We start from the raw sequence: 17,644 nt of genomic DNA, 5'->3' as shown, positions 1-17,644 counted from the left end.
AGAGAATGTTGAGCAGTATCACAGTGTGTCTGACGACTCCAGCAGGTCTGACTATAACAGTCTATTTAAAAGGAGAGAGCCAGAAGGTAACTTCTACAGAGATCCCTCAAAATATCCTTCATTTTGCCCTAATTTATTCAAATTGAAATTAGGGAGGTACCATAATCCAAATAATACACATTATTGATTGTCTTGGAGACTAATTGGTTTAAGTAGGCATCTATCAGGTCACTGGAGCCTGGCCCAACCTAAAAGCTTGAGCTGAAGAATGATACAAGCATCTGGAAGGAGGTCAATGTTGAACGTGCTAGATAATATAGACAGTGCTCTTTTAAAAAGAACGTTTTTATGGGGTTCTTTGAGTGATAAAGGAACCACAAGAAGAGCCACTTCAAGTTCTATGAACAACCATGCTTGTAAAAGAGGCCTTTTAAAAATTCACAAACTTTCTTTTTACCAATTTTAAGGTTCTTCATGGAACCAAAAGTGGTTCTTCTATGGCATCGCTCAAAGAGAAGCATTCTCTGATGTTAAATTCCCCTGTTTGGTGCAGACCAGAGCACTCAACCAGGATTCACTTGGAAGCCCAACAAGACCCATGATTTTTTCAGCAGACCAGAGTTTGGGTCAGGTCCAAATGAGGGTGTATCAATGAGCATTACAAAAACAACAACTGAGCAGATCATTTTGACTGCCAATGTTAATGTTATTTTAGCTACCGATTAGTCATGGGGGCCCAATTACATAAGCTGTAATATAAGGTGGCCAATTAAGAGACCCCCTGAGCTCAGCTACTGAACTGAAAGTACTTCAAAGAGCAAACTTAATCAGTGCCAAAGGTGCCTCTCGTTCTCCGAGAGGTTGCGTAGAAGTGCGTAGGCTACTCCTGGAAAGAGGCCTCGTGCCACACTGGCTGTGGTAATCTGTATTCATATGACAGCATGCATCAGATAAAAGTGTTCTAATTAGCAATCTGGTCCTCCAATTTCCATTCATCGTGCTGACACTTGCTCGCTTCCTCTCCCACATGAAATGTCTGCCAACCGAAACCGCAGGAATCAGTCCCGACGAGCCTAAGAGGACCCCCGCGGCGAACAAAGTGTGAAAACAAGTGTTTTCATCTAATCAGATGCCCCCACCCCCTCTCACACGCCGCCCCAGCCACCAGCCAGCCGCCTTGTAGCGGCCTCGGACGAGCCGGCGCTCCTTCACCCCGCCACAAACGAAACGAAGGGAAACGGTGGCAAACAGATGAAACATCACGGGTGTCTTTGAACAGGCGGAGTCCTGCTGAGGAGGCTTTGCCAGTGCCTGAAGCTTTGTTGGGTGAAAAAAAAAACACATCTCAGTGAAGCCTGTCAAAGACTGGATTTGTAAAGGGCTTTCAGGAGCCATCGCCCCCACAGAGCTCTGAGATATTTTGGGCGAGCTGAGATAAAGTGAGCCACTCAAGAAGCTCACAGTGGGGAACGCCAGAGAGCGCTGAACCCGAGCGAGGACACCCACTTAAAGGTGTATCTTGAGTGCGTCACGTCCCCCCTGGCTGCACAAAATGTCAAGTCAGGGAAACGGCTGGTAATATCTTCTAAGAGATACTGTAAAGTCGGCCTGGATATACAGATGTAGGCATGTTCACGTTACAGGCACAAGTCCTGGTCTGCACAGTGGGCACTGCCCAACGTCAATAAAGGAGACATGTTACTTTCTCAAATTTTGGATTCCCTGAAGAACCTTTTAGCAATCAGTTCTGTAGGCCTCTTCAAGAGGCTGTTCCACTGGTAGACCTCCCCGAAATCTGCCCCGGTTTGAATCTGCCACCAGAGGAGTTATTTGTGAGCACATGACTAGGGAATCCGAGCTTTACATTAGCTAGCAAATTTCTGTCTATGTATAAGCGAGGTACCGTGGTACTGAACCATGAACCACGTGGTTCAAGTCCCCAAATCCCCAAAAGGCATAAGGCAACCCAAGTTTCCTTTAAATGGGCTTATATTAAAAAATACAGTCGCGCAAGTTATACTTTCTTCCACCCACTGTCTTATAGCGCCCCCCTGAGGTAGCTGCTATAGTGTGTTAACATTAGCATGTGCATTGTGATTCCATACGAACACCCTACAATTGTCTGACAACACAGACACGCCGCCCTCACCAAATCCACCATGATGTCATGAGTTGAAGTAAGATGGGAAAAGACCATAATATCGGAAACACTTGGGTTTTTTTTTCAGTTGTGTTACTGCAAACAGAAACAGTGGGAAATTACTGAATTCTCTCTGTGCATGGAAGAAAAGGGGGGAGGAAGAAGGAAGAGGGGCTAGGGAGGAGAAAACAAGACTACAGTTACCATAATGATACCTATACATCCACTACAACTCAATACACAATACCATGTAAATCCAAACTTTATCTACTGCACATATCTAACACATTGCCTAAGAATTACAAACACTTTACTGACTTCATTACTTCAGGTATTTACCTATATCAATATACCTATATATTGACATGTATACAGCTCTGGAATGAAGAGAGCACCCTACACGATCAGTTTCTCTGGTTTTGCTATTTATAGACAGTGTGTTTAAGGAAAATGAACATTTGCATTGTATTTCATAACATTTCCCCTAAATTCCAAATAAAAAAATTGCTATTTGGAGCATTTACTTGCAGAAATGACAACGGCTAAAAATCAACGGCTCAAATCATGCAAAGAAATCATTATAATAATTATAATGCAAAAAAAACTCAAATTTAAACAACACAGTACTCATATTTGAACTTTGAGAGCATTCAGTAATCACTATGGTAAAATAACCTTGACTGCCAATCACAGCTTTCATGTCTTGGCAGGCTATCCACTAGTCCACTAGTCTTTCACATTGCTGTTGGGAGACCTTATGCCATTCATAGTCTGCAAATTCAGCTTTGTTATATATATATATATATATATATATATATATATATATTCATTCTCCTGCATTCTCCTACACAACAAATGGCAGATATTCCGATACAACAATGCAAGATGCCAGACAGTCCATTAAGTGAAATTCAAGCATGGTTTAAACTCCTGAGGGCTTGTGGGACTGCAGTGAGGAATCAGTTCCTTTAAATCATTTTTAAAACTTTTAGAAAATGTGGAAAAACTGTGAGGTTGCCTCCAACACCGGAGGAGTCACAAAATGCTGATGAACACTGTCCAAAACATTATTCTTAGTAATAAAAAAAACCATCTGCCTTGTATTGAGTAGGTCCCTCTTGTGCATGTACTCCACAAGACCTCTGAAGGTGTTCTTTGGTATCTGGCACCAAAACATTAGCAGCAGATAATTTGACCCATCTCCTTTGGAATGATTACAAATGGAATCATCTTTTCCTCTGGGCTTGATAAATTATTAACTGAATGAATTTGGGTTGAGAGGTGCCAAACCTGCAAGGCCAAATCAAATCTGAATAAAAAATTCTAAATTAAATAAGAATAAAGAAAACATTTTGTGTGCAGTTTTTGCCACTATACACAAATCAACAGACGATATATATATATATATATAATTCTGGTACTGCCAGTTAACCCACCCATTCGTAACTCCCCTTATGCTCCCGACACCAGGAGGGTAGGGACAACACATGTCCTAACACCTGTTTTTGAACTGCCGCTAATGTGGCATCACCGGGCATCCAACAGGTTCGGACATAAGCACCCAGCTCCACTGCACCCACTAACAGACACCTGTGCTGGCCCACATCGCATAAGAGTGATGAAGGAAGAGAGCGCCATCTACCCACCCGAAGAGAGCACAGCCAATTGTGCTGTCTTGGACTTCAGCTGCTAAAGGGAAAGCAACATGCCTTGGGAATCAAACTTGCGACCCCTGGGTCAAAGCAGTAGTGCATTACACCGCTGAGACACTCTGAGCCCTCAGTTGGCCTTTCTGGAGCACTTTTGATAGGTACTGACCATTGCATACTGGGAACACCCCCACAAGATCTGCTGTTTTGGAAATGTGATCTAGTCATCCTAAAATTTGGACCTTGTCAAAGTGTCAGTGAACTCATTATCAGTACTATATACAGTTCCTGAAGGAGCTGAAGGAGTTCAACTGATGCTGCCACCACCATGCTTCACGGTGGGGATGGTGTGTTTGTGGTGATGTGCAGTGTTTGGTGTTTGCCCATCATAGCATCTAGTCTAGATGACAAAAAAGCTCCATCGTGGTCTCATCTCAGTTGACCTCGGCGGCTCCCACATGCCTTTGGGTGGCCTGTAGTGGAGGAGTGATTCTCTTTGCCTGGTGAGGGGGGAGTCTCTCCCATCTCAACTCCTTCAGAGTAGTCCTAGGGGTCTTGGTGGCCTCCCTCACTAGACTCCTTCTTGCACGCTCACTCAGTTTGTGAGGATGGACGGCTCTAGGCAGATTTACACATGCGCCATATTCCCTCCGTTCCTTAATGATGGATTTGACTGAACTCTAGTTGATGTTCAGTGACTTGGACTTCTTTCCATATCCTTTCCCTTATCCTTGTATGTACGCTTGTATGCAATATTTGTAGCCAGGAATTCTGATTCTGGTGATCTCTATTTCACTAACTGTGAGACTACCAGCACCGATTGCCTGGACCTCTGTTGAATAATGGCAGTCGCTTTAAACGAGGTGAATTTTTGCGTTCACTTATTTTACAGTATATTCATTTTCACAATTGTCACAATTGACATTATTATTATTATTATTACACTTTACTTAACTTATGATTTTTTTTATTATTGTTGTAAAAAAAAAAAAAGCATTGAAAGAGGAAAACCTCCTAGTGGGTGATTGCTTCCTATAGGCACTGTAGTGTGTTTTTTGCTAAGAGTGTAGCACAGAGGTACTGTGAAGCCAGAGGTACTGTGAGTCATTTAAAACCTAGAATGGGAAAACCTGGGCATCTGATTCTTGTTGCCACAGGAAGCCAATGAAGTGATCTCAGCATGGGGGAATTATGGACAGATGAGCAGCAGTGTTCTGGATGCTCCGTACAGGAGAAATGCTATAGCTGAGTCTGGAAATGACTAAAGTTTGAAGGAGAGGTGGAGCCGCCTCTGCAGTGAGGTAAGGCTTTATTCATAATCCTACATGTTTGAGGAATAAAGGCCTTGACACACAACTTACACCAAACAGTGCTTATACTGTAAAGTGATAATGAATACCGTTCTTTAATGCTCTACAGCCTTAGCAAAAGTATTGGGACACCTGCTCAGTCTTTGCTTCTTCTGAAATCAAGAGAATTAAAAAGAGTTTATCCTGCTTTTGTTGGAGTAATTGTCTCTACTGTCCAGGGAAGAAGGCTTTCTACTAGATTTTGGAGAAGCATTGCTGTAAGGATTTGATTGCATTCAGTGACAAGAGCATTAGTGAGGTCAAGATGTTGGATGCTCACCTCCCCACCTCATCCCTAACTCTCTAATATTGAATGGAGCACCACCATCATTCCAGAGAGCACAGTTCAACCAACTCTAGCCCACACCTGGCATTAGGAGGCATGGTGCCGATAGGTTCATGTTGATCTGCAATTTCACATCTGTTTCAGCAATGGAGCAACTTATAGTAACTGAATGCATTTATTAGAAGGGGTGTCCACAAACATTTGGACATAGAGTGTATGTACAACCATTGCTTCAAGAAGCAAACATTTCAACACCAAATACTTCTGGATGAATGGACCAATAGAAATGCTCTTAATAGCTTGCAATAAACTTTTACTCTACATTGACTTCCATTCAATTCAACACATTTTTGCCTGCTCCTGTAAAGCCATTTTGGGGATCTGTGTTTTTCATTGGACAGCGACGTTATATGGGCTAGAATGATTAGATTTAATAGGTTAAACCTGTGATTATAGTTCAGTCGGCTTTAGTGGTCTAGTTTACATCATTACATCATCACACTTCGCTAGATTTCTTCCCTCTCTGTAGGCCCAGTGGCAGAGCAGTCAAGAGGAAGCCATTCCTGACTCCAGGCACAGCAAAGGAGACTGGCAGCAGGAGTAAGACAACAGCTTGTAGTTTCTGTTAAGCAGCTTATAGATGTTTCCAGGTGGGTAGTAAACAGTAGGTTTACATTTCACAGTTTCAAAATACCATTTCATGCCTGGAACGGGCTTGTGGATAACGTCAAACGCAAGTACACCGTAGCCCTGAATTTCCAAAGGATGGCTGTTTGGATATTCTCAAAACTAAACATTTAATTTCAGTGGAGAGTCAATTCATTTTTCTCACTCAAAAGCAGAGTGGCTTAACCCATGAGCACCAATGGGACCCCTACTGAAAGACATTACCCTGGGCCCCATAACTCAAGCCAAAACACTCAATCAATACATTTATTAGAATCCTCCTCTCCTCCGGATATGGCAGCCCTGCCCAAGAGCAATAAGTGTAAGGGTCAGAAAATCATCTTATCCCTGGTTAAGAGGAACAGAGACCAAAACAGCCAGAGGAATTTGATATTTGCTGTGCACACATCTTATTTCTTTATATGCACTGTCAGCAAGTGCCGGCAGGTCTGGCTTGACTGTGCAGCTCATGAATAAGAGACTGTTTTAGCTCAGGGATTGGATATTTGACTGCCATTATAATGCATTAAAAGTTCTGTTAATTTTTAATATGTTCCTCCATTCATTATATTCCTCTCTGCCAATTCTCTTCTGTTTAGTCAGGTGGAAAATCAAGTAACCACAAAGTCACCCTATCAGAGCTGTATCAAATCAATTCAAAGATTAATATTCAGAATATTAATACAGATAGATATCAATATAGATCAATATAACTCAATATAGATCTATGACCTTTCTTGCTTTCTTTAAAGCTGAGTCATTGACTACAGCATCCCACCCCTTCCCAATCTTGTACTTCTTGACTGGAATTTTCCCGGTGGGCCACTAATGCAAATATTATGGACCAAACTTGCTGTTTAGTCAAATTAATTATCAGATAAAACACACGACATACATACTACATGCTCATTGGGCCCCTAAAGAGACTAAAGCAACTTCTTATACCATTAAAAAGAAGAAAGGGACCTGGATGGCTTTGTGACACACAGCTAGTGATGATATTCACACTAAATTTCCTTCGGGATCAAAGAACTTACTCTAATACTGGCAGAAACTGCTTTAAATGGCATGCCACACCTCAACAACTTAGATTAAGCCAACCAAACTCACCACTCTCACATTCACTACATGTCCAAATATTTGTGGACAGTACAAACAGTTACTCCACCAATAATTAGGAACTCGATTTAACTTGATTTAACAAGTTAATTTTGAAAAGAAGAAGAAGAAACAGTGGCTGAGCAGCTGTGGCTGTACTTTTATGGACTTTTATTTGGACTTTATTTAGAAATTCGTGAAAACGGTGCAGATTCTGCGATTTGTATATCATTTACCCCTTCAATTGCGAGCACGTATGATTTGTAGATCGGCGAAAATGCGACGCGTGTTTACATTCTGCGCAGCTTCTGCGGCAGAAACGAAACACCCCACAGAAGGAAGCGGTTTAGCGGGAGCCGATTCGATAAACTCAGCCTAGACGTATTTTATTTGTCGTTGATAATGAGGGTCGTTTAGGGTGCAGAAGGGGGTTAATCGGGCGTTTGAGCACTTTGGGAAAGACGTGGAATAAACAATCTGTGACAATCATTTTTTTTTAAATCGACAAAATATGAATATGCAGATAGCCAGCCGGCCATGTATAGCTAGCTAGCTACTAGATAGCATAGTTAGCTAGCTAGCACTAGCTATATTGTCGCCGTTGGAGCTTGGCAGCGTTTGCTGGCAGACCGATAGCTAACTTAAACGGCTATTTTATGTACTGTAAATACATAGTGCTTCATATTTCGTGCAGTTTGATGAATATTAACATAACTACCCGAGCTAAAGGAGGCGAGGGGGCGCTGATCTCGCGGATTTAGCTATAGCTAGCTGGCTAGCACTAGCCCTGTCCGGTCAAACGCCCCGTCTCTGACACCGACCACCCGCTGCTCATTAACCCAAACTGGATAAAACCTTGGATCTGGTCGGCCTGAATACGGGGTCGACCGGGGCTCTGACCCCCCAGAAGAAGATGAAGAAGCGCAAGGAGCTGAACGCCCTGATCGGACTCGGCGACAGCAAGAGGAAGAAGCCGAAGAAGGGCTCCGGACACCGGCTACTGCGAACCGAGCCGCCCGGGTCTGAGTCCGAGTCCAGCTCCGAGGACGAGGAGTTTACCAGCCTGGGCGGTGTTGGGGCTTTTAGAAAGTGAGTAGCCCTTCCTGGTGTCTCACACGACCAGCTCTGTTGATTTTAGGTAGTTAACATTGATACCCTGAAGGCTGGGGTGTAGATCCAGATATCCTCACATATTTAAAGTGTATAGATTATAGATTATATATATTGGTTATTAGAAATATCCTTATCCAGCTTATCCTGAAATGTAAACAAGCTGATGTGAGCCTGTGCATTGTGCTCATCAGAGACACCTCTTTGTTTACAGTGGTGGACTGTGCAAAACCACCAGTGAGGCTCTTTCCTGAGAAAAGGGGGGTTTTCGGGACTCTTTTGCCTTCGACATCCAAACCTCAGTACCATCAAAACACATTGTCTCGCATGTATTCACTACCTTTCAGTGTAATATCATTTTCATGTAGCAGACATCTGGTTTCGTCCACCACCACCCACCACCACACCTGGTCACTTCATGCGTCTTGAGTATGAGACACAGAAAAATGCAGGCGTGAACGGATAAGCTACAAGCTACAAATCCAGTCACTTAGACCACTTCAGGAGGAGGTCTGAGACACGTTTGAGGTATAGCAGTGTGAACGCATCCGTCTGTCCTCCCAGTACAACTCCTCCCAGTACAACCAACAATGAGGTGATGGTGGTGGTGGATGAAACCAGATGTCTGAAGTGTTTAAACTCCTCCCAGTGCAACTGAAACACCTCCCAGTACAACCAACAACAAGAGGTGGTGATAGTGATGGTGGTGGATGAAACCAGATGTCTGAAGTGTTTAAACTCCTCCCAGTGCAACTGAAACACCTCCCAGTACAACCAACAACAAGAGGTGGTGGTGGTGATGGTGGTGGTGGATGAAACCAGATGTCTGAAGTGTTTAAACACCTCCCAGTACAACTGAAACTCCTCCCAGTGCAACTGAAACTCCTCCCAGTACAACTGAAACACCTCCCAGTACAACCAACAACAAGAGGTGGTGGTGGTGGTCGTGGTGGATGAAACCAGATGTCTGAAGTGTTTAAACCCCTCCCAGTTCAACTGAAGCTCCTCCCAGTGCAACTGAAACTCCTCCCACTACAACATAAATTCCTTCCAGTACAAACAACAAGAAGTGATGGTGGTGGTGGATGAAACCAGATGTCTGAAGTGTTTTACCCCCTCCCAGTTCAACTGAAGCTCCTCCCAGTTCAGCGGAGGCTCCTCCCAGTACAACTGAAAACCCTCCTAGTACAACATCATTTTTTATGGTTGATTTATTTTGTAATAGCGAGATTCAGTCTCTGAGATGTAAACAGAGGGTTTGGTGTGAAATGGTTATTATAGAGAAACTTGCAGGTTACTCTACACTGAGTTTTTAACTAAATAGGAATGTTGGGTCTTCATATCTTTCCTGCAGAAGTTACACCCAGTGCTGCACCATCTGCTACCCGCTGTGTGTGTTTATCATTTTGGCTGCTTGTGTGATGGCCTGCGCTGGACTGATCTGGATGCAGATAGCACTTAAAGAAGATTTGGATTCCCTCAAGGAGAAGCTTCGCACCAGTAGGTTCACACTTACTGCTCTGCACACAGTCTTTTCTGTCAAAATTTTACAGTCTGCTCCCTGTAGTTTGCCAACGTCACCATGAGACCGTGGTGTTTTTATGACTAGATTATCTGCAATTTAGTTGTTAAACTTTGCAACATGGGCAGAGCTGCTAGGTGCTCTTCCAGACATTTTACAGCAGTACCTTTACCTTGTGTAAATAGCCTGACTGGAGTCCACTCTCATGATGAATGGGGTTGTGTGACCATTTAATGGACTTGTATGTTTGTATTAACAGTGGAATCAAGTCAGAAGGCTTCTTCCCATGAAATACCAAAGCTGAGTGAGGAGCTGAAGGCCAAGCAGCGATTGTTGGAGGACATTGAGAGTGGAGACAAGGGCCTGAATAAGCTTTGGTCCAATCTAACAGAAATCAACAGAAAGGTAAGACGTTCCACTGGCACTTGGGAACTTCCTGGACAGCAAGTGTTTATTATCTCAGTAAAGCACTATTATTAGAATAAACTACAGAAGTGGTGGAGGTTCTCCATCACTGTGTTCATCATCAAAACATCTCCAAAGTTCTCCTCATGGAGTCTAGTATTATTTAAAGTTCTCCTCAGATCAGCTCCTGGTTTGGTGGTAAATCAGGGCTTAATGATGGTAAATCAGGTGAGGTGCTGCTGCTGAACACATCCTCCACGCTGTGCTGGCTGGACTGGGGGGCGTCCAGGAGAAACCTGGAGCTGTATTTATGTTTACATGCATCATTTTTACAAGCAAACGTTCTGTTATTACAAATGGTTTGAAATTATGTTCCTAGGTGGCTAAGACCTTTGCACAATACTGGAGGTCGTTCCATTGTCTCTAGTTTATGTGATTGATTGCATCCGTAACATACTTTTGTTAAAACAGCTATACTCGGACATCTGACTGATGGCCTCCTATTATTTATGTATATTATTAGTTATGGTATTATTATAAAAAATATATATTATTATTATTATTACAAGCATTATAATTTGCTATCTGTATTTAGTCTAAAGCTGTGTAATGTTGGGCACTATATTTTGTACACTAGTATAATGGTCTTTATTTGTCTTTATTATGTGAGTTCATTAAGTGCAGGCTTGTGTGTAATTTTTATTTTTGTTAGTTCACTAAGTTGGAACAGAAACAAGCCCCTGGAGTGCAGCAGCATTTCACCCGTTCAGATTGTGCTCTGCACTAAAACCAGTTCAACAGAACTAATTATGATAAGAGATGCTGCTGTTAAGCGTTCTTTACGCTACTCTCCGTAAAGCATATTGCAATTAGAGATGCAACAGTATGAGAATTGTGGGCTGCAGATATATGATATTTGTCATGTACGTGGTATATACTGAAGCATATAACTTTTACAAAATGTAGAAATTGGACTAAACCTACCTGGGTTAGGTTTTAATGGTAACCTTTGTCTTATTTAACACGCACTATACGGACAGAAGTAATGGGACACCTTTTTATTCATTGTTCCTTTTGAAAGTTTATCCTGCTTTTGTTGGAGTAACTGTCTCTATTGTCCAGGAAAGACTTGCTGCTAGATTTTTGGAGCATTGTTATTAGGATTTGATTGCATTCAGGGACAAAAGCATTAGTGAGGATGTTGGATGATTACCTCCCCAGCTCAGCCCCAGCTCATCCTCAACTCCCCAGCTTCTCTCAAGCTTCCCAGCTCCTCAGCTCATCCCCAACTCCCCAGCTCACCTCAAAACTATTGGATAGAGCACCATCCGTCATTTCAGAGAAGTTCCATGGTTCTTCCACTGCTGAGGGGCTTTATGCTGATTACATTCATTAGAAGGGGTGTATTGAATATAGTGTATTTAAACATATAGATGTTTTAGAAATGTCTTTTTGGCTACTCCAACTATTTACATTTACATTTATGGCATTTAGCAGACGCTCTTTTCCAGAGCGACTTACAAGGTTGCTCATAATACAGAGGTGGGTCAGTGTAGTGTTAGGAGTCTTGCCCAGGGACTCTTATTGGTGTAGTGCAGCACAGTCACAGAGACCGGGAATCGAACCCCAGTCTCCCACATGGTATGGTAGCTCAGTGGCAGGTAGTGGCGTTATCTGTTGCGCCACACCAACCACTACACCAACCATGTTCTAATCATCTGCAGCTGATGGCATTTTAAGTAGTAGTGCATGCAGGGGGGTGTTCAAACCTTTTCCTCATTGGAAAACTGCATTACTATTAAATACAATTATTATTAATTATCATTTAATAAATGATTTTATCTCAGTATTGTTCAAAGGAAGATCAGATGTCCAGATGTTTATGTTTATTTAAAAAAACTGCAGATCACAACAAGTCTGACATCACCATATCCCTAATGGTGACTACAATTATTGCAGTAATGATAAAGGACCGTCCTGTTGTCCACGCATGCTGTGCGCTGAACTGGTGACGCTCATTAAATCTGTCATTTCTACAGCTGTTGATCTGTCTAGCTTGGCTAACATTGTCCCTATTGAGGACAGAATAACTGTGGTGCGTGTGTGTGTGTGTGTGTGTGTGTGTGTGTGTGTGTGTGTGTGTGTGTGTCGGTCGGTGTGTGTCGGTGTGCCTCCCCTCACTTTAGGTGCTAAGTTGTTTACTTGCTGTGAAATCAGTTGATTGCCTGACGGCTGCTTCACGCTGGGCTTTTTTCCCCCTGTGTGTGTAGATAAGTACACTGGACTCTGCTGTTAACCACCTGAAGGCAAACATTAAATCAGCCTCAGATTTGATTACTCTGCCAACAACAGTGGAAGAGCTCCAGAAGGTAAGCCTGTTTAAAGAGCTTTGTCAACAGAGAGTAATGATATATGTTTTGCATGGTCAGGAATCACAGTTATTAATCATGTTTTTATTCGTGCTCCTGATAAAAAAACAGCGTCGTCTTGTTTGTTTGTGCCTACAGAGTGTTGCCACCATTGGAAGCACACTTACTAGTGTTCAACATGATGTCAAGATGATTCAGACCTTTATAGAGGACCAGAAGAAAGGAGAGAACCAACAAGGGGGTCATGTGGTAAATGCCCTTAGCAAAACCTTCAAAATAGAGAAGTGTAAAATGTCCTCTACTTTTAATGCAAGTTAATGTAATTAAATGTTATTTGAGGTACTGTCGGACCATTTCTTGTGGTTCATTTATCATAGAAAGATCAGCAGGTGGAGATTTTTTGACGGCTGCAGAATGCTTATGTACGTATACGTATATAGCTGACATCACACACAAACCCTGGACCAAAAAAACAAAAAGCCTTCTAACTTTCAATAGCAGTCAAGGTAAAAGATTTTTGCGGGACAGAGACAATAGTACACACACGCATGTTTCCTGTCAGTGTTTCCAGAGTAGTACATTACATTTACATTTATGGCATTATCAGACACTCTTATCCAGAGCAGCTTACAAGGTTGCTCATATTACAGAGGAGGGCCAATGTAGTGTTAGGAGTCTTGCCCAAGGACTCTTATTGGTGTAGCACAGCACAGTCACCCAGACCGGGAATCGAACCCCAGTCTCCCACATGGCGTGGTAGCTTACTGGCCGATAGTGGTGTTATCTGTTGCGCCACACTAACTGTAGTGTAAGAAGTGGGTGAAAATAAATTAATTAATTTGAATAAATTAAAATAAATTCTTATAAATAAATAAATGAATCTTATGAAATCCTGTGAAGTGAGCTTGCAGGGGAGTGGGTCTCTGACGCCAGACTTCACTGTTGATGCACACCTTCCGGAGGTGCCATAAGCTTAATTCAGCCTGACAAAGGGAGGTGCCTGCCTGATGACCCCTGTGAAGAGCTTGCGAAATAGGGGTTGGGTGATCAGTGTAAATGTGAAGGGGAGGGTATGTGTAACATGATCGGATATAATCTGATATAAGAGTGTCCTGCTATCCCTTTGCTGCTGCTGTGACACTGGGAATCCCACTGTGGGACTAATAAAGGATTATCTTATCTTATTTAGGACCCTCCGCTGACGGTGAACCATGATGACAGCAGCAGAAGCCTTGGTGAGGTGACTGAAAACAATGGTAATTCACTTTTCAACATTTATATGTCTATTGCAGACTTTTTGCTGTGTGTGTGTGTGTGTGTGTGTGTATATGAAGTGTATGAAATCTCATTCGTGTCCTTTTGTCACATTCTCAAAGGTTCCACACAGCCATCAGGTTCGAACCCCACTCGGCATCCGCGGTTTCTGACTAAGAACCGCTCCAAGAGAGAGAATTTTCCTACACAGCATCTAACACTTCCAGGAGTCAAATCTGTCGAAGGTAATTCTTTGTAGTGTGTTATTAAGTATGTAAAAAACACTGTAGTCTTAAAATCCTTCTCTTTTTGAACACTTGGGATAAAGCACGGTTGCACGATTGATCACCCTTTGTTTTTGCAAGTTTCTGAGCATTAAATTAGCCTTCCAGTAATATGATTGGTGGGAATGTAGCATTAGGTGTGATGTCTAATATTACAGCAGAGCTCTGCTTCCTGGTGGGGTGTTCTGCATGTAGTTGCAAGGGACAACAAACCATATATACATAGCAAGAGAGATGGACAAAAGTATTGGGACATCTGCTCATTCATTTTTTTCCTTCTAAAACAAGGGTATTAAAATAGTGTATCTGTTGTTTGTTTATTAATTATTGAGTGATTTTTTTTTTTTTTTTTTCCTCTTAGATTTAGAGAAGTTCCTGCAAGCTCATCTGGACTATACCTCGAAAGGCGTGTCGTATGAAGACTTGAGGAATATCTTTGGGTCATCCACCCCAGACGCCCACCTACTTGAGCCTTATGATGTAGATCGAGACCACAGGTATACCTTGGCGGAGCTCCGGGCTGCGATTGCTCTGTGAGCTCAGCCTTTGTTTTTCTCGTCTGCGGATCAATACGAACGGTTTGGGGCTGGGTTCCTGATCGTGGAACGGTCATGAAGAACAATAACGTGAAACAAGAACACTTCTGAGCCCTGAATGAACAGCTGGACGACACGCTGCCTCAGTGGATACTGCTAGGCGGTGTCTCGCAAGTACTGCTGCACTTTCGAATTCGTTTAAATCAGTATTTGAGTGGTAAACTGGCGGACAGCGGACGAATCTTCTTTGCATGCCACGAGCACAGGGTACATGTCACCAGTTGAGCTGTTTACTTTGACTTCTTTCGGCGGCCACAGGTTTGATGTAAGCGTTTACAAGTGCTGTAGTTGACCTCCAAGCAGAAGCTGAAGGTTCATGGGTTTGTTTTAATACATGTGAATGTGACCGAAATTAATAGTTCATCAGAAGTGAATACTTATAGATTGCAGTTTCCTGCTGGCTACTTTCAGGCCTAACTTTAAATTAAGATATGATGTTAGATTTCTTCTCACAAAATGTCACTTTTTCCCCATTTGTGATTCTCTGAATGTTTGTAGTCATGTTTTTCTATGATCACGCTGAAATGTTCTCGAGTAGTAGGGTTTTTCTTTTTGTCTTTTTAAATCTCCCTTATTTATATCTTATTCTATTGATATATAAATATATTCCCTTCTAATTATAATCTGAATTTACAATATGAAGGGCTATAAAGACAATAAGATTTCTCAATTATTTTATGTACAATTAAATCACTCATTCCGCAGATGTAGCGTCTACATAATAATACTCAATGGACCACTTTCCCAGACCAAGATCAGAAGTAAGCCGAGACTAACTAGGAATTTCATTGGAGAAACAGCATGGTTAACCCATAAGAGACCATAGAGGCATAAAAGATGTGTAAAATTGCTTACTGCACTTTGCCCTTCACCTTAGACGTGGCCTACACACAACATCCTGGATGCGTCACAGGACAGTTTGTCAAAGTGTGACAAACCTCAATTTTATAAATGTTGGTGTGTTTGCTTGGTGCCTGAGACAAAACCAGGCCATTTTAACAGCATATCTAAATGTCATTTAATGATTGAAACTATTTAATAAAATGTCATAAATTACATATAATCAGTTCTGATCTTATTTCCAGAAGAAAAGGATGAAATACAAGTCATGAAATTGTTGTTGTGACTTATGTCACGTCTGGATTTTAACCTTAAATTATTTGCAGAAGTCGTGATGTGACCTCTATCACTATAAGAAGAAACACTAATGAGCTGCTAAATTAGTTTAACTGATTGAGACCTGCGTCTGGGCTCTTATGGGTTAAATATTTAGTCCATTTAATTGAGAAATTGTCACCTGAGGCTTAATTGGAACTGGTGTTTTGGCCTACTCTCTGTTTACCCCAATAGTGCATCAAGGACCAGAAGGATAATTCTACACAGCTTGACCATTTACCCCATTTTCCGAGTCCTGACAGGTAGTGAAAATACACTGACTTGCTTTGACTGTAGTTTGTTTTGTATGCTAATGTTTCACAGACTGTCCAGTCACGTTAAACTGTCTGATGTTCAGTGATTGTAAATATATGAAACTGGTATTAGCCTGAGTGGCAGCCCAGTGGCAGCAGCACTGCTTTTGTTCTGCTAAAAACTGCTTCCTTGTTTCTCTCCGATGTTCTCCCTTCTGTTTTCCTCCAGTCCTGCCATACCTTCCTGGGACTACAGTACATCCGAGGGCAAGCAGGGTCTTCAATTCTAGCTTTAACTGGCATCACTTAAACTTGGTGATGCAGATCTGGCTGAATGTGTTTGCTGTCACTGTTAGTGGCAAGAGCAAGACGTCATGTCTGCAGGCTGGTGCTCAGGCTAATTTTAACTGCTTTATGTATTAATAAAGATTGTTCCTCCGGAGGGTTGGGTTGGATAACTGGATCATGTAAAATACTCAGCATTGTACATTATACTGAATTCAGGTTTGCTTTGCATTTTGCTTTTGACATAATGTATAAAGGCCTAATTTATCCCCACTGGTTTCCATTGTCTCGTTGTGTTGAGTTTGCAGGTTTGTGTTTAAACGTGTTTCAGCAAGTGATAAGGGACCAGCACTGCTGCTCGTTATTTGTTTACTATTATTAGCCCAACTTTTTTGTTTGTCCTTGAGTTCTTTACTTACTGACTCATGTTTCTTTACAGTGGTGCTGATAAGAACCAGAGACTGGGACGACTACACCAATATCACACTGTTATTTACAATCCACAAGCGCCAGTGGATCTACACACACACACACACACTCGCTTCTTATTGTCACACTGTCACACTGTTCTAAAATATTCTCCCTCCTTCACACTGATCTAGAACCTACCCCTATTCACACTGTTCTAAAATATTCTCCCTCCTTCACACTGATCTAGAACCTACCCCTATTCACACTGTTCTAAAATATTCTCCCTCCTTCACCCTGATCTAGAACCTTTCCCCCATTCACTGTTCTAAAATGTTCTCCCTTCTGATCTAGAACCTTTTCCCCATTCACACTGTTCTAAAATATTCTCCCTCCTTCACACTGATCTAGAACCTACCCCTATTCACACTGTTCTAAAACATTCTCCCTCCTTCACCCTGATCTAGAACCTTTCCCCCATTCACACTGTTCTAAAATATTCTCCCTCCCTCACCCTGATCTAGAACCTACCCTTATTCACACTGTTCTAAAACATTCTCCCTCCTTCACCCTGATCTAGAACGTTTCCCCCATTCACTGTTCTAAAATATTCTCCCTCCTTCACACTGTTCTAAAACATTCTCCCTCCTTCACCCTGATCTAGAACCTTTCCCCCATTCACGCCGTTCTAGAAGGTTCTCCCTTATTCACTCGGATATAGAATTTGAAACAGTGGTCAGATTTCTACCCGTGTCGATATGTTTTGAAGCTTTTTCAGATGAATATAATATCATTCTGGCATCAGCGTGGCTCC

At 42.1% G+C, this 17,644-nt stretch overlaps 1 protein-coding gene across 1 annotated transcript; it reads left to right on the top strand.

The window, feature by feature from the left end:
• The first annotated feature begins 7,511 nt into the window (after window positions 1-7,511).
• On the top strand, window positions 7,512-16,695 carry efcab14 (EF-hand calcium binding domain 14). The gene is made up of 8 exons (XM_072687292.1): window positions 7,512-8,277; window positions 9,653-9,798; window positions 10,080-10,225; window positions 12,496-12,594; window positions 12,733-12,843; window positions 13,784-13,850; window positions 13,971-14,093; window positions 14,494-16,695. Exons 1-8 carry the CDS (start codon window positions 8,102-8,104, stop codon window positions 14,667-14,669), a joined length of 1,044 nt encoding a protein of 347 aa, XP_072543393.1. The 5' UTR covers window positions 7,512-8,101; the 3' UTR covers window positions 14,670-16,695.
• The last annotated feature ends 949 nt before the right edge of the window (window positions 16,696-17,644 follow it).

The sequence above is a fragment of the Salminus brasiliensis genome, chromosome 9, assembly GCF_030463535.1.
Source record: "Salminus brasiliensis chromosome 9, fSalBra1.hap2, whole genome shotgun sequence".
Taxonomy (NCBI): domain Eukaryota; kingdom Metazoa; phylum Chordata; class Actinopteri; order Characiformes; family Bryconidae; genus Salminus; species Salminus brasiliensis.
Note: the sequence above shows the minus strand (reverse complement) of the source record. Positions and strands in the feature narration are given on the sequence as shown.

Excerpts from the sequence above, each read along its gene's own strand:
- efcab14 (XM_072687292.1), top strand. The coding sequence starts at position 8,102 with ATGAAGAAGCGCAAGGAGCTGAACGCCCTGATCGGACTCGGCGACAGC. Across the intron at positions 9,799-10,079 it reads CAAGGAGAAGCTTCGCACCA|TGGAATCAAGTCAGAAGGCT; the intron begins GTAGGTTCACAC and ends TTGTATTAACAG. Across the intron at positions 14,094-14,493 it reads AGGAGTCAAATCTGTCGAAG|ATTTAGAGAAGTTCCTGCAA; the intron begins GTAATTCTTTGT and ends TTTTCCTCTTAG.